Genomic DNA, 27,924 nt, shown 5'->3' on the forward strand with positions numbered 1-27,924 from the left:
GTTTTACATGATCATATTAATTTTTACTTTGTACTTATTATTCTTTTTACATATTCCATACCAGAAAAGAAAAGGAGCAGGAAGAAGATAAATCTGTTGATACGGCTATTGCAGTCAGCCCAGGCACAAGCTTTTCTGAAGTGTCAGCTTGCACAGTGATGACCTTTTCAACAGCTATATGGAGACCTGTAAAATAGTATTTCAAGCAGAAATAGGTAGATGTAGAAAAATGACACTTTGTTGAATTCAGTAAGTATATAGCTCATTTTAGGTAAACATTTATGCACGACCTAACATCACCATTGATTGGGTCAAATTGCCATTTGCTTTTGGTAATTGATCCGAGTAGCATCCCATCAGTACCAAATGTATAGTATCACCAGGCAAGCTATTTTTCCTCACAATGTCATCTGGTAGGATGGAATCATGATTGCATATTGCTGTTTTTATTGCTTTTAACAGGTGGAGGGTGTCGGGACAAAAGAAAAGATGTGCTCCCTCAAAATACGGATGGTCGATGTAGGTCCTGTCCATCGATCAGCCAAACTGAAGGCCAGCCTCCCGCCTCATCGCCTGGTTACATGAGTCAGAACAATGACTAGGGGCTCCATTTTTGTTCGATCTTTCTAAATACACTGTTTGCGGGCCGCTGTGACATAAATGGAGCCCTAGAAGTTGGATGTTCTCCCCGAGTCCCCGTGTCCCTTAGGGTACAACAAACAGTAATCCTGGGCTCTAAACTATACCTTCCCCCCAAACTAGGGCGTTTATATGATTCTGAATCCATTCCAAGCATTAGTTTTGCACAAAAAACACTCATTGGCCTATAAACGGCGATAGCCATCATCACAATGTGATGAGGCCAGCCCATTTGAGCACATTTGGGCAAGTGGATATGGCCGAATTTAGGCCAAGGAGTGTTTTTTGTGCAAAACGAATGCTTGGAATGGATTCAGAATCACGAAAACCCCCTAGTTTGACATGTCACATGCTACTTAAAGTATGATGACATTTTGCCTTATATTGGTTGTCTATGGTGGGGTATACAAAAATGTATATGTAACTTTTTTTCGCGATATTTCCGGCAGAACAGGCCTCTCATTCTGTGGACCTTAATGACCAAATAAATAGAAAAACTACAATAAAAAGTATGTCATGACATCACAGGTCCTCTCCAATTTTGGACGGCTGGCTCCCCGGCTATAGAGGGTATGCACGTCACATCATCATCAGACCGGAAGTGATGCGGGAACGCCTACTGAGTGGCAAAAACTACTTTATTATTAAGTTATGCGGGAACGCCTACTGAGTGGCAAAAACTACTTTATTATTAAGTTATGCGGGAACGCCTACTGAGTGGCAAAAACTACTTTCCGGCCTTGATAGCCCATACATATAAACATAAAAGATGAATCTAATTGCATTAAATTACTTTAAACTACATTAAATTCACTTTGTCACTCACTTTGCCACTCGATTTGCCACTCGATCTGCCATTCACTTCATGCATGCGCATACCCTCTATAAAACCGAACCTGCATCCTCACTCTGCAATAACAAAACTCTAGGAAATTACTTTAATTACTTAAATCGAATTCCATACCCTTCCGATGATCACTGGGCTGAACACTCCCGCCGGAATTTCCATTGTCAATGATCATGCCTCTCAGAACAGCTCTCGTCACCAGATTCCCTGCCTGCTCCATGTGCTGTAATGTAAATAGTACAGTAAGACTTACTATAAAACAGTCGTGCAACATAAACTGACATTCAAAATATTACTGTAAATTAATCCTATGATAAATTACATGGTATTGGATTGGCACGGGACTGACACACTCTCTGTCGATATCCATACCAGCAATTTGACATTATTGGTAGCGCTTCCAATACCATTCCAGTACCCAACCGCAGGAGACCGTTGTAGCTTGTATGGTGGTTGTACTCAGCAAATACTGACATCGCAGGCGTGTCGCCAGACCCTGAGAGTGTGCGCGCGCACACACACACACACACACACACACACACACACACACACACACACACACACACACACACACACACACACACACACACACACACACACACACACACACACACACACACACACACACACACGTATTCTATTGTGACTACAGGCCATTTTGTACAGCATGACTTTGGCTGACGTATGTGGAAAAATATATATTCTTTATTATTATAATGATTAGGAATTCATCATTAAAATACACACTCACACAGTCAGAGATATACAAAGTCAAAGGGACTGCATTTGTACTAGCCTATTTATAGTACAATGTTTTGGCTTGCAGCGATCCCACATTGTTTCTTCAGGAACAATATTTCTAGTTATTATTATTATTATTATACTTGATTTTTTTTTAAATAGCAGATGCACAAATTTGTCCTTGTAGATCTGCTATTTTTTTCAATAGCCAACCTAATAAATTATAGTCCAATAAATCATATACCGGTAGATTCTGAAATACAATACATACAATACAATACATTCTGCATAATGAGTACTTTACTATAAGTATTATTTTAATGCCAATACGTTTGTACTTTTATTTGTAAAATGCATTCCTCCATTCTTTGAGGTATTGCTAATTGGTGCTACTTTGAAACTCTGAAAACATGAGTATGAGAGTGTGATGTTGCACTTTGTCCACCAGATGATGCCAATCTGCTGAAGTCCAAATCCACATTGGCCATAATGGACATTATGTCAGCTCAAACTCTAAAGCAGTGGTTCTCAAACGTTTAAGGACCCCCAAATTGACACACATTAGCCCACGGACCCCCATATGAAAAGATATGCCAGGGACACCCATAATATATGAGAGAAGATGTTTGATGACGTTTTTGGAAACTAACTAACTACTAACTAGTAACTAACTACTAAATTGCAAAACTAACTTGTTAGGTTACTCCATTACCAAATAAAAGTAGTCCCGTTACATAACGCCATTATTAATAGCGCCGTTACACCCAACACTGGCGACAACCTCTATTTACCCCTAATTTTTCTTCTAAAAATTGCTAAATACCACGCACAAAAATGTAGTATTGATACAATCGATTAATTGCATAGCAAAACGATTCTATACCAATTATTTCCATTTCAAAAGATACGATACGATACATAGTCAATGTTTCATAGAGACGTGTTTGTAATGTGCATTTGGGGTGGCGGTACGCCCCCTAGAGGTACCGGAGCCATATAGGTAGCGGAGCGCAGGAGGGAGGTTCCGGAGCTGTGCTCCGCCAAGCTCCGGCAGAAATTAGGCACTAAAGTTGTGCCTTTCAGCCTGGTTGAGGTTTCCTTCCCATGCAGTCTGCTTCTGTGTCGAACTGCAAAGCCAGCTTGGATCCAGATGAACAAGATGGAACAAGGTGCCTGCCTGCCTGCCTGCCTGCCTGCCTGCCGTGATAGGGGAGGGGATGAGGTGATGCAGTGATAGAGAGATGGGGGGTTGAAACAGTGAATAAATGAGAACCAGAGGGAGAGAGAGAGAGAGAGAGAGAGAGAGAGAATGTGAAACACCCTCTCTCTCTCTGATAGAAAAAAGCACAATGCTTTTGGATCAAACCCACGTACAGAGGGATGGGAGGCTGTCTGTCAGGTTGGTTTGACCGTAACCCTCCTCATGTGGATAAGAAACAGAGCCAGACATCCCTGTCAGGAAGTGAGCTTGCAGCCTTGTGATTAGAACCAACATGCAGAGGCTGACGGGGAGATTCACCACATCCTGGCTCAGAACCATAGGACTAACCAGACTAGTCTGAGACTGGAAAATGCTGGTTGACGTTGGCCGCAGTGTTGTTTTCGTCGACTAAAACAAGACGAAAAATGTTCATCGACTATACCTTTTTTCACTGACAAAAACGAAATGGAAGCTAAATGAAAACTAAAGCTACGATGACTAAAACTAAGACTAAATATATACTGACAATTTTGTCAACAAATAAAAACTAGACTAAAATTATGGAAGGGGACTAGTGGACAAGAGATCCAGTATAAGTCATTTTACACTTGGTTGCATGCTGAAAATAGCAGATCTACAAGTTCACATTGTGAGCTTGTAGATCGTCTATTTTCAGCAAGTGAAAAAAACAGTCATTACGACGGCATCAAGGCCCGCCAAAATACATCTAGAATAGAGCTAATGGCTCTAGTCTAGATGAAGAGGAAAGACCCCTGCTGGGCCCCAAAGTAGTGGCCAGGAGGTATGCTATCTACTAATAGACCATACATTATGCAAAGTGCAGTTGTGCAAGTGCAGTTGGCCAGGCCAACTTTAAGCATCTTTTACTTCTGTATGTATATTGTATGTTATGTATTGTTTATTATTTGTCATCTTATTCCTAAATAGCCACTAATGCCCTTTGTGTGTGCCATGTGCGTGAACGTCCGAGCATAGACATGGCTCTGATTGGCCTGCCCTATACCAACACTGCCGGCCACACGGCCCACACCAGACTTTCCTCCGAGGTGGATAGAGCGAATACTGGACAACTCACCCCGGTGCTTGCCCGTTTTTCCTCCCGGAATTTCCCCCAGTGAGGGGGATAACTTTGTAATATGCTATTGGCTGTTTGTATTCTTTTTGGAAAAATATAAAAAGATACTCCTGTGGAAAGGCTATATTATTTTACTTATATTGACCCTATAAACAATTTAGTATTATTTAGTATATGTAAGCTTTTTCCCACTCAAATGGTACCTCGTCATATAATCCCCACATAGCCTACAACAACTTCTGTGAACAGACTTCACTGTAGTAGCTTTTCATAAATATATTTGTACTTAGGCTGTCTGCTGTCGTGAAAGTTTATAGTTAGAGAAATTCAAAGTCTAGCTGTCCAGCCTCTCCCACCCCTCACTGGGGAAAATTCCGGGAGGAAAACAGAAAAGGGGTGAGTTGTCTTGTTACCGATAGAGCTCTATATGCTGGATAGTCTGATGCGAGTTTACTCTGTGGTGGGAAATAAATATTACAAGTACGAATCTGTACGATATAATACAAGAGAATGACAGCTTGGCACGTGTGATAGTAACTTTTATTTTTGTAGAAGAGGCAAACTAATATTCGTTATGCCGTTTGCTTTGATGGAATAATTGATTGTGTGTTCTAAATAAAGTGTGTTGATTGTTGTGTCATTTATTTGTGTAATCTTGAAACATTATTGTACTGTAAATAAATAATAATAATAATAATAATAATATGGGGGGGGAGAACACAACGGAGACAGCACTTCTTTCACCTGACAAATATGACTATGTGATTATTATGTTTTTTTGTCTGTAAGTTAGTTATGTTGTCCGACGATGTCACGAGTGCAATTTGTAAGCACACTCCTGTCAGTGTGGAGCAAGCCCAGATAAATACCATGTCTGTCAGACTCTGTCTGCACAGGGCGGCTTTATGAGCTGTAATAATTGGAGGTCAAGCCATTGAGACACTGCCAGGTGTGTAACAGCAAAGACCGTTCACCTGTAAGATAATGGGGTGATGGTTCAAAGGTCATGGGTCATATCCATTAAACGACCCCTGAGGTCAACAAAAGAAAAGTAAGAAATAATTCCAGTGTCTGTGAAAATATAAATGTTGGGCAAGTAAGAGAAAGGCAGCGAGAGAGAGAGGGAGAGAGAGAGAGAGATCAAAGCAGTGTGAAAGAGAGGTTTCTATGTTTGTGAGATGTCTCTGATTTTACAACCTCATAACAGATTACGGTAAGTAATGGAAAGCCGATCTACAAGCTCACCCGTCACAATAATCTGCTATTTCCGACACGCAACACAGAATAGTACCTGAAAGAAAAGGAAATGTTCAGGGTTGATGTCTGAAGAAACAGAGAAAGAATTATTAGCAAGCCAAACTTGCCGGATTCAATTAAAGATGTTTGTGCCATGAACAAGATAACAAATTCAAGAGGTTCAATGGAGGATAACATAAACTCTAGAGTCTTTGCAAAAGAGTTCAAACCACCAGCCGATGTATTGAGTGCATAATCTCATAACTATGCTAAAAGCAGTTTATGCTAATGTGATATGAGAGTATGATGAGTTTCAAAATGTCCCTGGAGAGATATCATCTCCGGAGGACACCTCTTCCATGTTGTGTTAATTAGCTTAGTGAAATAATGAAAATGTAAAACACCATGAACACAGCGCCTCACAGGGGGATACTGTTGCCAACGTTGTTTGGATTGTTTATAGACTTATGTAATACTTACAAATGACTTATCCGATTTATGCAGTTTAGCACCGTAGCTTACAGGCTTTTGAAGAATGCAAATCAAAACAAAACACAATTTGTCCCGGAGAATGAATCACACTAGAGACCCCGGGAACAAAATACTATTAATGGGACATGGGGTGCTAGGGTGGCACAGGGGTAAAGTCCCTGCCCACAACTGCAGAGGCTATAGGGTCTGAATCATCAGTGCTGTGGTGTAACCGTGTAACCGGCTTGGACAGGCATTCTGATGAACAAAATTGGCCATGTTTGCGGGAGGGAATACGGACCAGGACTCCAATCTGACGTTGCTGCACTAGCGACGGCTCCAGGGGGGGCAAGGGGGAGGCTTAGACCCCCACCCCCCCTAAGCACTGGGAGATGAACCATGTTCCTCCTCCATGTCCTCCCAGTGAAGCTCCTCACTGGGAGATGAACCATGTTCCTCCTCCATGTCCTCCCAGTGAAGCTCCTCACTGGGAGATGAACCATGTTCCTCCTCCATGTCCTCCCAGTGAAGCTCCTCACTGGGAGATGAACCATGTTCCTCCTCCATGTCCTCCCAGTGAAGCTCCTCACTGGGAGATGAACCATGTTCCTCCTCCATGTCCTCCCAGTGAAGCTCCTCACTCATTGGAGATGAAAAGAAGCGGCGGGCGATTCCACATGCATCAGAGGCATGTGGTTTCAATATCATCCTAGGACCGCAACCAGTCCGATGACCCAACCAGAAGGCGTAAGGAGTCGTGACAAGATTATATGCAAGTGTGTGCAGTGGCGTGCACAGATAGAGACACTAGGGGGTGCTAGAGCACCACCTGCCCTTGCCCTCTGGACAGCAATGTGCCCTTTTGGGGGAAAAAAGAAAAACAGTACAGTGTACAGTATGTGGACCATGGTGACATTGATCAATTCTTGATTAAAAAAAATATTATTTATGCCCCACAATCTATACATCTCACACAACCGGACGGTTCCACACACTGCACAAGGTGCCCTTTTTCACTTGAGCACCTGCCCCTCTAAGTGTCTGTGCACGCCACTGAGTGTGTGGGGAAAACGGAATTGGCATAACAACTAAATTCGGTGAAAAGTGGGAACATTTGGACAAATGATTTATTAAATAAATATATAACAAGTAAATAATGGGACATAATGGGTCCCTTTTAATATATCATATGTGAAGGAAATATAAACACTGCTGATATAATTACATAACAGTCTGTGGAGCCTCACCTCTTGGGAACCCAATCGCGGTAATGTTCAACAGCTGTGCTCTAGACTTGTTACACGTGTACAGTACAAATCTGAGCTCCGTTTTCTCTCTCACTGTGATAATAAGGGGGGGGGGGGGGGGGGGGGTCTCCATTATTCAAACAAATGTTCCAGAGGATGTAAGATGGGGAGGTGGGCTTGTTCGGCATCCCCTCTTGGTGGATATTCAGTTACTTTGGTGAGGAGATAATATGGGATGAGTTGAGCTGTTTTCAAAATGGAGAGCACGCCCATCCAATCTGGTAAACAGGTGCCGCAGGCAGGACCAAACAGAGACCGCACACTAGTGTAGTTAAACTGGCTATACCACTGTGTTCATTGAGAGAACGTTAAGGAACTGGTGCTTTAAAACGGCGTGCACTGTGCAGACATCCCTTTTTGTCTGATGAGTTGTTAGCCCTGCGTGGTTTGGGATCAGTCAGAAGAACACTTTTTGTATTGTGTGTGTCTAATCTGTGCATTTGTGAGTCACTCGACCGTTAACTGCATTCACTTCTTTCTGTACTTCTGTCTCTGTGCTGACAGCAGCCGGTGGATTCGGTCCGACCAAGATGGAAGTGACAGAGTACCTATCATGTGTCACTTAACGGAAGGGCCTGGACAACGTTTTCCCTGAAGAAAGTTGGAGTTAGAGCTTGGACTGTGCTTCTATTTGACTTGGTATAGGCGTGGAAGATGACAACAGGATAGTTCGGATTGAACTTTATTAAACACACATACGTAACATAATATATAATGTGATATGCATATATTATTTAGTGTGAGTCACATTACGCGGAAAGAAGATAGGTAAGTGATAACAGATAAAGAAAGAAGCAGGGTGGGACGCACAAGTAAGAAACGTGAGGCAGATCAATACAGCATTCTGTATCCTTCAACATACAGTGTCCTGATAAAACAGTGCTTATGGTATCATAAACATTAAAGATATGTTTACAACCGATACTGGGGGTGCAGGTCAAACCTCCAATATCATTATGACATGAGGCTATGGGCATGTGATAAACAGAATATTATATAAAAATAATATAAATTAGTTGTTGCCCTTCCTGCCTGAGGAAGAGCTAGCAGGCTCGAAACATCACCTTGGTGGTAAAAACCCGTGTGAAGCGAGGGGCACTCTTATCATCGTACATCAAACATCATCCATTCATTGTCAATGGGAATGTAATCTTTATGTAGGACAAAAATAGCCGATTTGCTCGTCCACATATGACGTAAATTCTCCATTCATTGTCAATGTTTGTCTAAATTAATGTTTGTGTAAGACGAAAATCTACACTATAGCTGAATACAAAAATACCGTTGGAGCTGGTGTGCGGCCCTCAGTTGGATAATCTATAGGCCTACCGGTATACAATATTAGAACCTTGTAGAAGTCATAAATAATGTTCCCGCTTCGACTAGAGTATCAGTGCACATGCCAAGGCTGGCCAGCTCCCACTGTGGAAGACTGCGCTCTCATCTGCTAGTTACTAGTACTGTGTTCAAAAGTTTATGGGGGAGGGCCCCCAGACCCCCTGGTTGGGGGGTGTGGGGGCAGTGCATGCAATCATACACAGATATTCACTTAAGTAATGAACGTATATTACGGTATTAAAGATGGCTGTCTGGTTAAGTCAGTGACACTTTGATATACAGTATAGTCGACCTTCTGCCTAACAGCTCCCCTCTGCCCCTCTGAGCACTCATCATGACCATCCCAACAGCCATCAGCTTGTGGAAGGTCACGCTAAAACTAAATTCCCCCACAGGGTTAACAACCTTTCTGTGATACAAGCAGTAGGTCCAAGTTGCATTGTGCCCTTAATTGTGCTAACAAACTGTATCCAACATGACTGCTCCCATTTCTCCCTGCAGCACTAGCTCCCCTCACAGCCCACAAGTTCACAACATAAGGAGGGGTGCAGCCTCTCTCTCTCTCTCTCTCTCTCTCTCTCTCTCTCTCTCTCTCTCTCTCTCTCTCTCTCTAACGCAGAAGTGGACCGAAACAATCAAACCAATACAATGTGTATACTATGTACAATTAAACATGAATGGGAATAAATAAAAGTGTAAACAGAGCTGTGTTACATTGCAACTTAGAGGGATGAGACTATATTTTACGAAATTATGAAAATTGTACATCTCTCTCTCTCCCTCTCTCTCTCTCTGCAAAATCCTGAGTGTTAATTCAAAACGGAATTATTCAGAGTACAACTGAGAGTTATCAGCACACTTTCTCCTACATTCTTCTGTATTCTTCCCTCCTTTCGCTCTCCTCAGCCTCTCACCCAGTCTCATCGCTGCCGTTTGGCGGAAACCTCATATGTCCAAAACTGTTACTTTTTTATCATTATTTTAAAACATTTTAAACTAGTGAAAATAGCTGATCTACCAGCTCACAACGCGTTGCATCACGACATGTGAGCTTGTAGATGTGCTATTTCACTACTTTGGTGCGACACTCGAGTCTAGGCCATTCATTTATGAGAAAGCATATAGAAAGTTGGAAAACTGGAGATGTGAGGTTTTCTGGCCGACGGCAACGATATCTGTCTTCCCCTCTAGCTTGTACACTGGGTTCCCTCTCCATTATCAGTCTTCTCCTCTAGCTTGTACACTGGGTTCCCTCTCCATTAGCTGTCTTCCCCTCTAGCTTGTACACTGGGTTCCCTCTCCATTATCTGTCTTCTCCTCTAGCTTGTACACTGGGTTCCCTCTCCATTAGCTGTCTTCCCCTCTAGCTTGTACACTGGGTTCCCTCTCCATTATCTGTCTTCCCCTCTAGCTTGTACACTGGGTTCCCTCTCCATTAGCTGTCTTCCCCTCTAGCTTGTACACTGGGTTCCCTCTCCATTATCTGTCTGCCCCTCTAGCTTGTACACTGGGTTCCCTCTCCATTATCAGACTCTCTTACTCTACAACAGTGGTTCCCAAAGTGGGGTCCGAGGACCCCCAGGGGTCCTTGAGGGAGTTCCAGGGGGTCCCCAGCTAAATGATAGTGTGGATCCAAATGGACCCTTATGAGTCTGTAACTCTGAGAGTGTACAAATGGAACCAAATGGAACCTAACGGGTCCATTTGGTTCCATTTGTACACTCTCAGAGTTACATTAACATTGATTTTACAACATAAATTGGGGGTCCCAGAGATAGAAATGACATTAAATGGGGGTCTGTAGACTAATATGCATGTCAAACTGGGGGTCCTTGAAATTAAACGGGTTGAGAATCACTGCTAGAGCCGTCAAAATCTTCTCTTATGGGGGTCCCTGGCATATTGTTTTTCAAATGGGGGTCCGCGGGCTCATTGGTGTCAATTTAGGGGTCCTTGACATGAAAATGTTTGGGAACCACTGCTCTACAATACTAAACAAATATGAAGTGGAATAACACATTTATTTTCCTGGTAATGGAAGTCCAAGCAGAACACCTGCTTGTGGCCTATTTTCCACCACAGTATGCTCACGCACCTGATATATCTCAGGTACTATGTGTTAATATGTTTCTTTGTGTAAAAAGCTAAGAGACCCTTTGGTTTGTGGCAAAATCTTGTAAATATCTAAGAACTACATAGAAGGAAACTTGTACTTGTACTTTTTGTGGCAAAAGCACACGCACGCACGCACACACGCAGGCAGGCAGGCAGGCACGCACGCACGCACGCACACACCTCTTCCTTGTCTTTGTTTTCCTTGGAAAAAATGACGATGGGAACCTACGCACAAAAGCAAATTTCACCCGCTATTTTACCTGTTAAACTGTGACGTAACATAAAGCTGATTATAATTCTGAGTAGTAGGTAATTTCCACTACAAATGTTCCATATCTCTCTTTCTTTACCTACTCTACTACACCCCCCCCCCCCCCCCCCACACACACACACACACACACACACACACACACACACACACACACACACACACACACACACACACACACACACACACTTCTCTTACTCTTTTTCTTCTCTCACCATCCCTCTCTCTCTCTCTCTCTCTTCTCTCTCTCTCTCTCTCTCTCTTTTCTCTCTCTCTCTCTCTCTCTCTCTCTCTCTCCCATTACTTGACCCTAGTCTAGCCTCATAATTCCTCTATCTCTGCGGCTGCGATATGGGTGACATGAAGGATGGAAGAGAGGAATCCATATGGGTGACATGAAGGATGGAAGAGAGGAATCCAGCTGAGCGGAAATACATTACTGGAGGGGGCAGTGACCATTAGTATGTGTATTTCACAGACCCTCCAACCAGAACATGACCTTATTGTTTGTTGTTTGTAGACCCCCCCCCCCCCCCCCTCTGTCTCTCTCTCTCTCTCTCTCTCTCTCTCTCTCTCTCTCTCTCTGTTGTGAGTGCATTTTGAGGATACATGCTTGGAGAGTAAAATAATTTAGAATGTAGTAGAAATTAGGCCACGTTTCCACAATAACAGTTCTCAAAAGTCACGTCTACAGATTAGATGACATGTTCCAGTCCACTGTGAGTGGTCTTTCATTTTACAAGGAGCTCTGACTCACTGTGAATTTCTGTTTTACGACTTTATCTCCTTTCAATGACCCTGTATAAAAGTATAAATGTCATGCTACACTACAGTAAGGTTTCAGGGACACATTAATGGGAACGTTTTTGCTGCCAGCATTTCCTTCCAAGGCAGGCCGGGTCTGCTGGAAACTGAATGGACTGAGCCAACTGACTGAGTTGTTTGACAATGTTACTTTTGTGTTTGGGAATAAGTTGAGAGATTTTGTCTTGATGAAATGATTTATTGAGAAAACGTTACGGTCAAAGGGATACAATTTACGCATGCACGAGCACACTTACAGTAGCCTACGAATAGGCCTATTAGCTGCACAAAGCAAGTGGGAGAGTGGGGGAGGGAGAGACAGACAGACAGAGAGAGAGAGAGAGAGAGGCGCTGACTCAGGAATTTTCTTCCAAACTATGCGCATCAACCGTCTGAAGTGGTTGCAAGGTCGTGAACAAGGTGAGGTTATAATTCCATCGTAAATCTCTTTAATTGCCGTTTAAAATAGTTCTTGCACCGATGCAAATGCATGAACGCACGGTAGTCAGTCACACACCGGCATTATAATGATTGATAATTGGCGTTGTTAGTGTTCCACACCAGACGATAGGGGTTAGGCTAATTATGACCACAACAAGACCACTGCTAGTGCACTCTGTCTGAATGCATTATTGATTATGGTTTAGTTTGTTTTGTTTTGTTTGTTTTACCTTATTATCTATGCAGGGACCAGTAGACCAGCTCCTGCTCTGATCTCTTGAGCAGACGCTCGCAGTAGTTGCGCGCCCGGCGTCGCTCTTGCTCGGCTTGAGTCGGCTATTTTCGACGAACGACACCGGCGTGCGACGAAATATATAATATATAGTCTGTCTCTGTGTTGCTCAAGGGCACAATAGTAGATGTCACTCAGCTCATTCATGATAGCCTACACACACACATGTGTGAATGAGCGTTATCTCTCAGTCTGGAAATCTTCAAGTTGCACAGATTTTTCAAATAGCAAATGATGTGCATGTGCTTTTTAAATCACAATTTTAATGAGCACCAGTTTAATTTGTCTGACTAAACGTCTTCAAGAGTTTTGCCTTAGCCTACTTATCATCAAATTAAGCTATTTTACAGATTATAAGGGTTTTGGGTTTTTTTGACATAAAAGGGTATTTTACAGATTACAAGGGTTTGGGGTTAAAAAAAATGCATCAGTGTTTTTCCAGTTTGAGTCCAACTATTTATTCGAAAATCAAAAGAACCAATTTTCAACCATATTCATATAATTGATCTCCTAATTCTGCTAAGCCTATCAGAACAAACAACAGGAACAGCAGTTACTGATTTCCACTAGAAAGACAAAATAGTGTCTTGATTGAACAACTACCGCACTCACTCACTCACTCTCTCTCACACACAAACACATGCGCACACGTAAGCACACACACACACACACACACACACACACACACACACACACACACACACAACCATGCAGTGAGTGCCTTCATGCAGCTAAATCAACTTGAATACCACAGGCATTACTGTACCGGTACCACACATTCAATCACCACAACACCGGCCTGTCAATCTCTGATAGGCTTGCTTATGTTAGCACTGGCTATATACAGGCTGCTGTCTGGCTACTCTCTGAGGACATGTGGGCCTACTGTAAATCAAACAATGTGTCCTGGCCTGGGTGTGTTTATACTGAACAGCTGTACATTCATATTGAACTTAATACATAGCCTACCTGTTTCCCCTATAGCCTTCTGTGCACATTCTGCACAACTATGGTATAGATAAGATAACATACAATATAACATAACATAACATTATACACAGTGCAATACAGTATTATTCTTCTGTGTATCCTGACAGTATTGTTGAGGAATTCTGGGAGTCAGAGAGACTTAGTTCTAAAATAGAATGTGAGCAGGGAGATGTATAGGCCTACATTAAACACACGGGTCAAGTACTTCTCTGCTAAAACGGGGCATAGTTATACAAATAGCTATAAGAGGGGAACTTGTGTCATAGAGACCATCTTCAGTCAAGCTGCTAAAACAGGGCATAGTTATACAAATAGCTATAAGAGGGGAACTTGTGTCATATACAGACCATCTTCAGTCAAGCTGCTAAAACAGGGCATAGTTATACAAATAGCTATAAGAGGGGAACTTGTGTCATATACAGACCATCTTCAGTCAAGCCAAAAGAATAAATACCAGCATGCAGTCACTTGGCATCTTCATTCTATACCTTTCAGATTTTCAGAGCTTAATCAGAAGGCCAAGTGTGAACAACATGCTCACGTCAATGTTTGTCAAAGACAGCTCCTTGTTTGCACTAAAATGCACTAAAGACTTCTGGTGATTAGTAGTTTTTGTTCCCTACCTATGTTGAATACACTTATTGTAAGTCGCTTTGGATAAAAGCGTCTGCTAAATGACTGTAATGTATGTAATGTAATGTTTCACATGACAATGAATACAGTAAGGGTTTAATTAACAGTCTAAGACAGTGGTTCCCAAACCTTTTCATGTCAAGGACCCCCAAATTGACACGAATTACCCTTGACCCCCCATTTGAAAAGACATGCCAGCAGGGACCCCCATAAGAGAAGATGTTGACGGCTCTAGCAGTGATTCTCACCCCGTTTAATTTCAAGGACCCCCAGTTTGACATGCATTAGTCTACGGACCCCCATTTAATGGCATTTCTATCTCTGGGACCCCCAATTTATAATGTAAAATCAATGATATTTTTACTCTGAGAGTAATGGACCCGTTAGGGTCCATTTGGTTCCATTTGTACACTCTCAGAGTTACAGACACATTTAGTCAATTTAGTTCCAAACTATCATTTAGCTGGGGGACCCCCTGGAACTCCCTCAAGGACGCATGAGGGTCCCTGGACCCCACTTTGGGACACATATTTATTCCACAATATACAGAATAGTGCATGCATGCTTCCTCTTTAACAATTCATATCATATCATATCATATCATATTTATTTATTTAATTTCAGTTATGGTTTTACATGATTATATTCATTTTACTTTGTACTTATTTTTTTACATATTCCATACCAGAAAAGAAAAGGAGCAGGAAGAAGATAAATCTTATTTATACCTGCCCCCAATTCATAAAAGCTCAACCCCCTCCCAAGATGAATAGTTGGGAAAATCACAGTCTAGTACTGGTTAATAAAACATTGATATGAGGGGAGACTTCGATTTTAGTTGAAGTGTAAATCCAGAGCAAAAAATAAATCCTACAGGCACTCGGCCTGGTTTTCTTTGGAATCGACTCTTCAGAAGTCAGACCCTTGGCACCACTGCTCTGTGGTGTCTAAACTTTATGCGCTAAGTGGCTTAAAGTATGGCATATAGTTGAAGGGTAATTCTACGAGTGATTTATTATCCTTTTCACCGCTGATAGTATATTCTTGTAATCTTCTGTACGTCTGTGTTTTTGGATGACATGGCTGCTAGTTTTAGTGGGCCTTTTATAGGCCCGTGGGTTCTGTCATTGTAACAGGGTTAGACACTGGATACAGTGACAGTCCATACGTTTTATGTCCTCTCCTGACGGAGAGAGGTTACCACATGTTCGCCCCAGAATCACTGTTGCCAGATTGTGTCAGAGAAACAAGCGACCATGGGTCTATGAAAACAAGCCCCAAAGAAGCCAGGCTATATAGGCTATTTGAAAGCAGATCTATCGCACGCACACACACACACACACACACACACACACACACACACACACACACACACACACACACACACACACACACACACACACACACACACACACACACACACACACACACACACACACACACACACACACACACACACACACACATCCATTTCTCGCTCTTACTCTTTTTCTTCTCTCACCATCCTTCTACAAGCTGATCTACAAGCTCACAACGAGTCGCAATGCGCAGGGCCGGATTAACACCTCTGAGGGCCCCTGGGCATTGAAGCTCGAAGGGCCCTCCTTAACGCACGCGCAACATTTTTGCTGTTTTGGAGCCGTTTTGGGGCAGTTTTATGCTGTTATATTGGCCTATTTCCGGTCGCCTACCCCCCCCAGAGTGACAGCCAATCTAGCGCAATTACACACAATTGCACTTTTCAGCTGCCCTTCTCACCAACAATAAAACACTAATCTTTAGACACCATTTATTTGATTCGGATTAGCAGGGAAACTTTCTGTGGAGCTTTAAGCTTTTTTTTAGGGCCACGTGCCCAAAGTGCCCATATGGTAGATCCGGCCAATGCGACAAGCATTGGCTGGATCTACCAGTGTGCCGGGAGTCGAACCCGCCACACTGATTCTCACACATTTCTATGTCAAGGTCAGATTAATGTATTTGTGGCCCAGGGTGGCTGGCGTAGCCGTCTGGGCAGGCTGGTAGTCCAGTTTGTCAGTAACTGGTTTAAACAACATTAGAAAACAAGCCTAAATAAGCAACTACACTTTAGAAACAAGCCAAAAAAAAACTTACTTTACTTACTTTACAAGCAACTTTACAGAAAAAGAAGCCCAAAGTCGCTTATAATAAGCCGACATGGCAACACTGCCCAGAGTAGGTTCATGTGGTTACACGGCCTATGCAGCTGTGATTGGACAGCCAGGCCATAGACATCAGCTTGAAGAACTCATTCCCCTCAGCGGTGTTTCCATCACACTGGGCTCTTCTCTCCTTTCTTAGGGCTAGTAAATGTTTTATCTGGCTCAGGCTCCCAGATTCCTCCACACTTCCCTTTTCCCCATTGTTTGGGGAATTGACTTCAAGGGCAATTTGGGCATCTGCATACAGTGCATAGATACTAAAGGACAACATTCCATTCGTATACACGTGTTTTTGCAATGGAGTGTGAAATTCAACAATCTTTTGGTCGGTGTGAACCAAAGACTGTCAACACCCTGAAATGTCACCTTATTTGACTTCTGTGGTGTTAACAGATGTTGAAAATGGAGTAGTATGGTATGCGTCAGTGGTTCTCAAGCTGGCGTCTGGGGACCCCCAGGGCGTCTGGGGACCCCCAGGGCTACTTGAGGAGTTACGGGTCTATGAAGAGAGTGAAGAAATGTATTAGTATACTATACACTCTCTGTGTTAGGATTTTAATAGTGTAGATCGGGGTCCTGGAGAAAGATTTATTTCATTACATTTTTATCAAATGCAAATCAAACTGGGGGTCTGTGAGGGAGCTATAAGAACAAATCTCTCACTAAGGTGAAAAACAGACATACACATTGACTGTTGACAAGACATGCTAATGCTATAGTACATTACGTTTATTTGGGTTATTGAGTTACGATGTGCGCAGCGATCCATTCTTGGAGGTCTGCTACTCTTTACTGACGCAAACAAACAAGGTATCTCATCTTAAAATATCCAAGAAACGGGTTTGTTTGGTATTTCGTTAGCGGATTAGACATATGTTTTGATTTGTATTGTGTCATTAGTGTTTGTAACTGTTAATTGAATGTCTGTAGATGTAGCTCTTCAGGGACGTGCAGAGAGTGTTAGAGGGGCAGGGGCTGAAATCCCGTAAGAGGGCACTTTTGGACAAAAATAGCTATTTTCGGGGCGCAACCCAGCACTCTTTAGCTACTGGAGATGCTACTGGAGCTGCAGTCGTGGTCTGGAAAGGCCAGTTGTTTTACAGACGGGTAAAAGGGCAGGGGCTGAAGCCCCCCTTTGATGTCTATGTGTGCACGTCCCTGTTGCTCCTGATATGAAGGGGGTATTAGAGATGGAGAATATGTGCCACTGGTCTGTATTATGGAGCTGATGGTGTAGTCTGGGGGTTATACAGTAATTAGTATGTAGCCTACCAGCTGGGGGAAATGGACCAGTGTTGTTTTCGTCGACTAAAACTATGACGAAAAATGTTCGTCGAATACCTTTTTTCACTCAAGAAAACTAAATGAAAACTAGTGTAAAAACATGTCATTACGACAGCATCAAGGCCCACCAAAATACATTTCAGCCCACTAAATCAACTGTAGATGTAGTCGATTAAAATCTTATGATATTTATATATTTATTTTTTCAACTAAAACTAGACTAACACTAAAACATTCCGGGTGACTAAAATGTGACTAAAACTAAATGGAAAACTATTCAAGAGACTATGACTAAAACTAAAATAAAAATGTGCTGCCAAAAACAACACTGAAATGGACAGTGTCTGTGTTTGTATCGGAGCTGTTGCCTCTGTCACAGTGTTTTTAAACTGTGTTAATCCGTAAATGGCACAACACTGAAATCGTCTTTGCTTTGCTTGTCATTCTACACCTACTGACGCGTAGCAAGCTGTTCACTCAATCCTACAGTCTGTCCTGTTCATTCTACACCTACTGACGCGTAGCAAGCTGTTCACTCAATCCTACAGTCTGTCCTGTTCATTCTACACCTACTGACGCGTAGCTAGCTGTTCACTCAATCCTACAGTCTGTCCTGTTCATTCTACACCTACTGACGCGTAGCTAGCTGTTCACTCAATCCTACTGTCTGTCCTGTTCATTCTACACCTACTGACGCGTAGCTAGCTGTTCACTCAATCCTACTGTCTGTCCTGTTCATTCTACACCTACTGACACGTAGCTAGCTGTTCACTCAATCCTACTGTCTGTCCTGTTCATTCTACACCTACTGACGCGTAGCTAGCTGTTCACTCAATCCTACAGTCTGTCCTGTTCATTCTACACCTACTGACGCGTAGCAAGCTGTTCACTCAATCCTACTGTCTGTCCTGTTCATTCTACACCTACTGACGCGTAGCTAGCTGTTCACTCAATCCTACTGTTCTGTCCTGTTTGTAAAGTCCTCCATCACCAAAAAAATGTAAAAATTAAAACTAGTACAGGATCCTTAAATAAATAAAATTAACCACTGGTAGGTTATGTGTATAATTTAATCACTTCACGGAATGTGAATTATTGTATTTCTCCTGCAGTTAATTTACCATGACCTCATTGACCAAACACCCATATTGGGTTTTTTCTTCCTTCTTCCCATTTCTGTGGTTAGGGACACACAAGAGCAATAAAGAGGGATATTCCCAGATGACTTCACTCACCCCCTCCTCGTTTTAACTCTTCACATTCACATCCTGTTTCAGCAACATATTGTTGTACACAAAATCTGAAAAAAAAACCCCAAAACAGTCTGCTGTACTGTGGAAATGTGTGTGGCCTTCAGAATATATCCAAAAGGAGAAACCTTTGTATATTTTGTTTTATTCTATTACCCTGCCTCATTATAAACTGCAAGCAATTTCCTTTTTCCTCAACATTTATGCCTTTCAGGTACAGCTATATTTAATATCCTCCATAGTAGAGATGGGATTTATGGCTCTTTGAAGGGAGCCGGATCTCTGGGATCCGTTCCTTTCAAAGAGTCGTTCAAAAGACTGGCTCTTTTGAACGACGTTCCCGATGGGTGGGGGGGGGGGGGGGGGGGTGACCCCCCAGGGCCTCCCTAGTGACTCCCCACTCCCCAGTGTCTCCCCAGTGCCCAGTGTCCCCCCCAGTCCCTCCCCAGTGTCCCCCCAGTGCCTCCCCAGTGTATCCTGCTTAGGGCGCCAGCTTGCTCATGACCGGCCCTGGTTGAAACCCCCCTGCCCCCCTCCTCCTCTAAAAAGGAACGGCTCCCTACTGTGAACCGGATCCCATCGTTCCTTTCAAAGAGCCGTTCAAATGATCCGACTCGTTCACGAACGTCACATCTCTACTCCATAGCTGCTTACAGATGTTGCTCCACTGTAGCTGTGAGTCAGGCCAGGCCACAGGCCAGAATTAGTCACAACAAAGACAAACTAGGTGCACCTGTTACGTTAATCCACCCTGGCCCTGTTCTGTGCCTGCCTGCGTCCGTGAGTAAACTGGAAAGCACTGTGGAGTGTGGACGGATCGTGTTTGATTGCGGTTCTTTACCGTGGTGGTGGTCCTGGCTGGGGAAATCCAAGGTCTAAATTAATCCTTGATTACAGTATGTCTCTGTTGAACTACAGCTGATAGAACAGGGATTTTTTTTCTTTTTCTGGACAGTGGGTTTTAGGAGTGCCTATACAGGTTTCTATAGGCAGCACCAGCTATACATTCATAGCAATGCAGCTGTATTGCTCTACGACCAAGTGTCCATCTCTGGTCATTTCTGAATGGTAGTGGAGTAAAGAGACATGAATTCAATCCATTGGACGCTCTCCCCCAGATTCTACCTGTCTTAAGTGATTGCCCTCAATCAGTCAACTTGCATAGATCATGGACGGTTTTGTTGTGGCTTAATATCTATTATGATAGTGCTTGTGAACTGCTAATACATGCAGGGTTGTTGTAAAACATTTATACCATAGGTATTTACCTGATCTGTTACCCAGAAGAAACTACAATAATTGGGGCATATATACTCTGTGTTCAAACATCATTTTCAGCCTGACAGACCGTGAGTGAAATAAACACTTTGAGTTTTACTGTGTTATGGCGGTTGTGTGAATTTCGAAGCGTGACAGGTGCAAATCATGTCAGCCTCCCCTGAGGGGGCTGTCTGCTTTGCCATTTCCTCTCTTGTTCTGACTGTTTTCTCTTCACAGGTGCAGCCATGTTGGCTGACGTAATGCTCCTCCTCCTGCTCCCTGTCCTTCTCTCGCTCTCACCCTCCCTGGTGGATTCAGTGCCTCCCCCTGGCAAGGCCCCAGCCGCCTGCAGACGCTGCTGTGACCACATGGAGCCAGCAGAGGGCAGCGGAGCCCAGGCACCCAAGGCAGGCCTCAGCCAGATGCCCGAGGTCCGCACCTTCATCAACATGACCATCCTCAAAGGTATTGTATTGCAGGCATGTGCATACATAGACGTCAAAGGGGGCTTAAAGCCCTGTGCCCTTTTTACCCGTCTAGCATTCAGGAGAATAGCTTTTTCCCGAAGTCTCCTGAGCAATTTGCGTTGAACTGTTTCGAAATCCATGTCGTACACCACATCTCCAGTAGATAAAGAGTGCTGGGTTACGTCCCACTGGGAGGAGACCCCGGGCCAGACCAAGGCGCAGTTGGAGGAAACACATCAACTCACTGGCCTTGGAACGTCTCGGGATCCCCCAGGAGGAAGTCACTAATGTTGCTCTGGAGAGCGAAGTCTGGAACACTTTGTTGGAGCCGACTACGGATAAGCGGTTGAAGATGGATGGATGGGTTACGCCCCGAAAATAGCTGATCTACAAGCTCTCAACGCGTCACAGCTTGTAGATCTGCTATTTTCGCTATCTTTGTCCAAAAGTGCCCTCTTACAGGATTTCAGCTCCTGCCTCTCTAACACTCTCTGCACGTCCCTGTTGAATTGTACTGCATGTATGTATGGCGCTTCCCGTAGTTAGTTAACCTGACTCCGCCAGATGGGGCAGCAGAGAGTCCCCCCTCCTGCTCCCATCTGGGAACTCTCAGGCAGACTTGATGCCCGGCCACAAAACGGCCTGGCCAATCAGCAGCAGCTAGAGGCGGGATAGCTGCTGCTGATTGGCCAGGCCGTTTTGTGGCCGGGCATCAAGTCTGCCTGAGAGTTCCCAGATGTGAGCAGGAGGGGGGAACCCAGTGTACTCTCTGCTGCCCCATCTGGCGGAGTCAGGTTAGTAGTTAGTAGGAGCAGAGTGAACACAGTGACATTGAAAAGGTGCTTATGCTGTAGGTCAGTCCGTCCGTCCGTCCGCCTGTCCATTAAACGGCTTTGGTCTGGCTGGGCTGCCTAGAGATGTGTTGTTCATCTTCATGCTCCCCAAAGGATGAACCATAGTGATTTAGCTGACCCCAAGACCTTCCCCACTAGCACCAGCCTCAGAGGATGAACCATACTGATTTAGCTGACCCCAAGACCTTCCCCACTAGCACCAGCCTCAGAGGATGAACCATACTGATTTAGCTGACCCCAAGACCTTCCCCACTAGCACCAGCCTCAGACGATGAACCATACTGATTTAGCTGACCCCAAGACCTTCCCCTAGCACCAGCCTCAGAGGATGAACCATAGTGATTTAGCTGACCCCAAGACCTTCCCCACTAGCACCAGCCTCAGAGGATGAACCATACTGATTTAGCTGACCCCAAGACCTTCCCCACTAGCACCAGCCTCAGAGGATGAACCATACTGATTTAGCTGACCCCAAGACCTTCCCCACTAGCACCAGCCTCAGAGGATGAACCATACTGATTTAGCTGACCCCAAGACCTTCCCCTAGCACCAGCCTCAGAGGATGAACCGTACTGATTTAGCTGACCCCAAGACCTTCCCCACTAGCACCAGCCTCAGGCAAAAAGGTTCACACGCTACAGTATGTATGGCTGGACCCAAACATGAAAGTGCATTCATGATATCTGGAGGATGAACCCTACTGATTTTGTTGAGCCCATGTCCTATAATCTAATGCTAACCTTAGGCAAAAACCACAGTTTTGCACATTTTTATAATCAAATGGGCAGATTTAAGGAGGAACCGGAACCCTTATGATTTTGGTGACCCCATGCCCTTTCCTATAGTGACACCCATAGGCTAAACGGTGTACTTGCACATACGTTTACTGGGTAGGCTACCGTGACATTTGTCCATCCAATACTAGTACCTGGGGGGAGTTTAGGACATAGACATAGAAAGGTAGAAGTTTGACCTCTCAAGTGAGGGAAAACGTCCGTGTTGGTGCCAAGGAACCTAATGAAAGGAAGGGACATGAGTCACAAGACAGGTCGCTCCAATGAGCTGCAGCAGCGAATGAGGCTTCTACCTTTCTATGGTTTAGGAGGGGGAATGAGGCATCTACCTCTCTATGGTTTAGAATGAGGCATCTACCTTTCTATGGTTTAGGAGGGGGAATTAGGCATCTACCTTTCTATGGTTTAGGAGGGGGAATGAGGCATCTACCTTTCTATGGTTTAGGAGGGGGAATGAGGCATCTACCTTTCTATTGTTTAGGAGGGGGAATGAGGCATCTACCATTCTATGGTTTAGGAGGGGGAATTATAGGAGGAATGAGGCATCTACCTTTCTATGGTTTAGGAGGGGGAATGAGGCATCTACCTTTCTATGGTTTAGGAGGGGGAATGAGGCATCTACCATTCTATGGTTTAGGAGGGGGAATTATAGGAGGAATGAGGCATCTACCTTTCTATGGTTTAGGAGGGGGAATGAGGCATCTACCTTTCTATGGTTTAGGAGGGGGAATTATAGGAGCCACTAGCAGAACTTGTAGTTATTTTTGAAACTATTCATATAGTTGATGCCTCATTAAGTTTTGATTGTTATTTGCAGTGAAAAGTCGACTTTGTTTGGAAAAATAATAATAAAATACATTTGTTTTATAGCTGCGTAATGTTAGCATTCATGACACACACAAACGACACACACAGACGTTTAGACTCATTGCCCTAAAAAAAATTAAATCATTGTAATTGCATTGGGCTGGAATGGAAAATTGTATAACAATGGCTAGTCTGAACATATAGTCAGTCCTTGAAGGCCATATAAAAAAGCATTATCCCATATATAAGAAACAAATGCTTTTGTGGCCTTGTTTTTAAACTACTGGAAGTTATCTTTGGAATATTATTGTTGGCAGTACATCATGGTCACAGCCACGGAGTGGCACTTTGGAGTATATTAGGTCATGCATCCTAAATAGTTTTCACTTGCAGATGGAAAGTAAACTTTTGGCAGCTTTCAGGTCCCATCACAACTTTAAATGAAAGGTCAGGTCAGGTCTGCGTTTCCACATGGGTTTACAAAAAGTACGAGAGGTCTGGATTCTTGACAGACAAATTGGTGCTGGAGCTGTGCCTTCATTGGATTCAGTGTGATTCAGTACCTAACGCTGCGGTCCTAGAGGGTTGCACTCTCCTCAGAGCTGTTTATTTTTCCTAATGCAGTAGGTTCAGGTGCCAAGACTTTGAGACTCCCCCCCCCCCCCCTCCCCCTTCCTGATGCTAAAGCGTCTGCTCCTCTCTTAGGTTAGGTTTTATTTGGCCCCAAATGTGCTTATGTGGCAGTAGAAATAACATTTATCAAATGGCATGCTTCTTTTTGTGTCTGCAAGGCAAGGGTAGTCAAGATAGAGAGCCTGACAGGGAGGGTACAGGGAAGCGGTGTAGCATACTGGTGGTTTTCTGAATAATGTAGGGGAAAAAAAGTCAAATTGTGGAGAAAAGGAATTTGAGAAGTAAACCACAGGGAACATTTGCTGAAATGGAAAACAATTTTAGAGGAGACAGCGAAATTCCATAGAATGTTATTATGTGGAGTTTTAGGACTCCTGCTTTTAGGCATTTAGCCGACGCTCTCGTTCAGATTGACTTGCTTTTGTTGTTTCAGGGATCAAACCTGTGACCTTTTCCATTAAAAAACGTAAACCATCTATACTTCTGGTGTGTCAAATGGATTGTGGGTCATTTTTGCTGAATGTTTGCCTGGTTTTCGCTGAATGTCTGTCTATGATGACATGGCCAGTATAGGGAAGCTAGGGTTCATTATGACATGGCCAGTATAGGGAAGCTAGGGTTCATTATGACATGGTCAGTATAGGGAAGCTAGGGTTCATTATGACATGGCCAGTATAGGGAAGCTAGGGTTCATTATGACATGGCCAGTATAGGGAAGCTAGGGTTCATTATGACATGGCCAGTATAGGGAAGCTAGGGTTCATTATGACATGGCCAGTATAGGGAAGCTAGGGTTCATGTGGTCAATCTCAAGTCAAGTCAAGGCAACCAGAGTTGACCAGAGTTGACCAGAGTTGACCAGAGTTGACCAAACTGCTGTACAGCATGCAAGTAAAAAAAAAAGCATAAAATATTACAGACAAAAAATGGGACATCATGTTCTAAAATGTTCATCAGGTTCCATGTTCCCCACTTACCCCCGCAAAATGTGTCATAATGTGTCATTTGTTAACAGTATTGTATGTGTCCAAGACAAATGTTCTACATTGTTATTGTCATGCAGAAACATTTCTTGTCCATTTCTGCAGTTTTGCACACAACACAGTATGTTATGTTTCCTGTCACAGGTGACAAGGGCGACCGAGGTGACAGAGGGACACCGGGTAAAGGCGGAGAGGAGGGCCCCGCGGGCTCCACGGGGCCCGCGGGCCCCAAAGGCACCGACGGCCAGGCGGGCCCTCCGGGCGACCCCTGCAAGACCCAGCATTCCGCCTTCTCCGTGGGCCGCCGCAAGTCCCTCCACAGCCTGGAGTACTACCAGGCTCTGGTGTTCGACACGGTGTTCGTCAACCTCCACGGCCAGTTCAACATGTTCAAGGGGAGGTTCTACTGCGCCACGCCGGGCATCTACTTCTTCAACGTCAACATCCACACGTGGAACTTCAAGGAGACGTACCTGCACATCATGCAGAACGACCAGGAGCGCGCCATCGTCTACGCGCAGCCCAGCGAGCGCTCCATCATGCAGAGCCAGAGCCTGATGCTGACGCTGGCGCTGGACGACGAGGTCTGGGTGCGCCTGTACAAGCGGGAGAGGGAGAACGCCGTGTACAGCGACGATGTGGACATCTACATCACCTTCAACGGATACCTCATTAAAGCCACCGCGGAGTGAGGAGACTCTCAAAGTTACCTCATTAAACCCACCGCGGAGTGAGGAGACTCTAAAAGTTACCTCATTAAACCCACCGCGGAGTGAGGAGACTCTCAAAGTTACCTCATTAAACCCACCGCGGAGTGAGGAGACTCTAAAAGTTACCTCATTAAACCCACCGCGGAGTGAGGAGACTCTCAAAGTTACCTCATTAAACCCACCGCGGAGTGAGGAGACTCTCAAAGTTACCTCATTAAACCCACCGCGGAGTGAGGAGACTCTCAAAGTTACCTCATTAAACCCACCGCGGAGTGAGGAGACTCTAAAAGTTTACAAAAGTATTGACGTCACAAAATGTACTTAAAAAAGTACGAAAGTTAAAAGTAGTCATCATGCAGAATGTCCCATTTCAAGTTTTCAAATGTATTAAAAGATCTTTTGGAAATAGCCCGATCTGCAAGCTCACAATGCGTCGCATCACGACATGTTTTGTAATAATAATCAAAATCTACAAAGTAAGTAAGTAAGTTTTAAAATAAATGTAGTGGAGTAAAAGCACAATATTTGGATCTCTGAGATGTAGTGGAGTATAGAAGTAAAAGTATTGGAAATTGGAAATACTCAAGTAAAGGACAAATACCTCAAAATTGTACTTAAGCACAGTACTTAAGAAAATGTCTATATCTTAGTTACTTTCCACACTACTGAGTGAGTGGAGGGAGAGACGAGCACATCCATTGGGGAGTCAAGCGTTGGGAGAGGCTATTTGCAGGGATTAGAGTTTGCTGAGTCATGGTTTCGGAATGAAAAAGACAGCAGACCAGTGTTGTTTTTGTCGACTAAAACTAGACTAACACTAAAACATTCCAGGTGACTAAAATGTGACTAAAACTAAAATGAAAACTATTCAAGAGACTATGACTAAAACTAAATTTGCTGCCAAAAACAACACTGCAGCAGACCACCTGAGCTCTCTGTCCATATGGTAATTTTGTTTCTTTAGTGCTTGAATCACCTGCTGGTCCTAAACATTATCCCATGTTGCACAGTTACGAATTAAACATATTGAGAATATCTTTCAGAAAAGTGTTATATAATATTTTGGACTCAGTTCAACCGAGTTATAATATTTAACATGATAGCGGAGAGCTTTTATCCTCCAAGAAGACTCGAGTTATAATTCCAAGTGCAAACATCATTCTCCCCGCATTACATTTGTTTATGACAGGGCTTTTCATTGGCTCCAAAAATAAAGTCTTAAGTCGTGACTCATGCAGTCTGACTGGTCTAGAGATGGGTTGGGTTTATAGGATATTAAAGTCTTCTCATTAACTTGAAAACCCGTGAAACGTGAGAGCTCAGAATTAAGAATTTAAGACAGCCAGGCTTTTCGTTTTAGTGCAGCCCTGTGTTTGATCCGTGTAGTTTTCAGTCAGACAAAGTGTGTGTCAGCTTGAATAAAGCACCGTTTAACCGTGGTCAGCACGGATCAGGTCTTGAGAAATCTCCTGTGATGTAACCAAGGGAGAGATAAGACCCTTCCAACACACACACACACAAAAAACCATCAGTAGATTATTTCATCAACATTTCTTTGGGCTTTATCTGTAAAAGTCACATGCCAGAGGGTTATTTTCCCCTCAACAGCATACTGAACGCGAGGGGATTCAATTGGAGTTCAAATCACCAGGATCAAATCAGTAATGTTAACAAAATTAATATACCACTATAACCACTCTCATTATGAACACAAACCTAGGGGGCATGATAAGTAACAAAAGTGGATAGTTTCTCAATTTTGACAATTAAATACACGGATCAGATTCAAGGTCTTCCAGAAGTGCGCTTGGGGCTTGTTCAGCGTCAGCCCAATAATGAGATCATGCAACAGAACCCTCATTATCATTCCTATTACGTAGCCTGTAACGAGCCACGTAGTGTAGTACAGTATGGTGCATAAAACCTAAAACCTTTGTCCATATACAGTAACAATATAGACAGAGTGACGAGAGAGAATGGAGTTATCTGGTGCAACCAATGCTACAATAGTGTGTTGACTGTAACAGTTTATATTTTGAATGAAATGAAAAGGAGACGGTAGAATGCGATATGATTAGGTGTGCCATTGTTTTTCCCATGGTAAATCCAGGCTCGAGGAATGACATGCTACTCAGGTATATCAATGACTGGCACTAAATCGAGTTTGCCAGAAGGTACTGACAGATGTTTTTCTTGTCTCTTTTTTTATTTGTAAAATTGTAAATATGTAGTACGAACAAGCAATTGAGTATGAATAAATACTGTATATTGTAAAGCATA

General features: G+C 43.5%; 1 protein-coding gene and 1 long non-coding RNA gene across 3 annotated transcripts; one reads left to right on the forward strand and one right to left on the reverse strand.

The window, feature by feature from the left end:
* On the reverse strand, positions 1 to 12,852 carry LOC306937633. 2 transcript variants are annotated; one of them, XR_013791624.1, is made up of 4 exons: positions 12,735 to 12,852; positions 1,859 to 1,982; positions 1,604 to 1,709; positions 1 to 186 (listed from the first exon to the last, which is right to left on the reverse strand). It is a non-coding gene; the product is annotated as an uncharacterized lncRNA (long non-coding RNA). The 2 variants fall into 2 exon arrangements; XR_013791625.1 differs by having other exon boundaries at positions 1,809 to 1,982.
* c1qtnf6a (C1q and TNF related 6a) lies at positions 12,375 to 27,924 on the forward strand. The gene is made up of 3 exons (XM_079521507.1): positions 12,375 to 12,483; positions 20,634 to 20,861; positions 25,079 to 27,924. Exons 1-3 carry the CDS (start codon positions 12,441 to 12,443, stop codon positions 25,624 to 25,626), a joined length of 819 nt encoding a protein of 272 aa, XP_079377633.1. The 5' UTR covers positions 12,375 to 12,440; the 3' UTR covers positions 25,627 to 27,924.

The sequence above is a fragment of the Electrona antarctica genome (genome assembly GCF_951216825.1).
Source record: "Electrona antarctica genome assembly, chromosome: 14".
In the NCBI taxonomy this organism is placed as follows: Eukaryota; Metazoa; Chordata; class Actinopteri; order Myctophiformes; family Myctophidae; genus Electrona; species Electrona antarctica.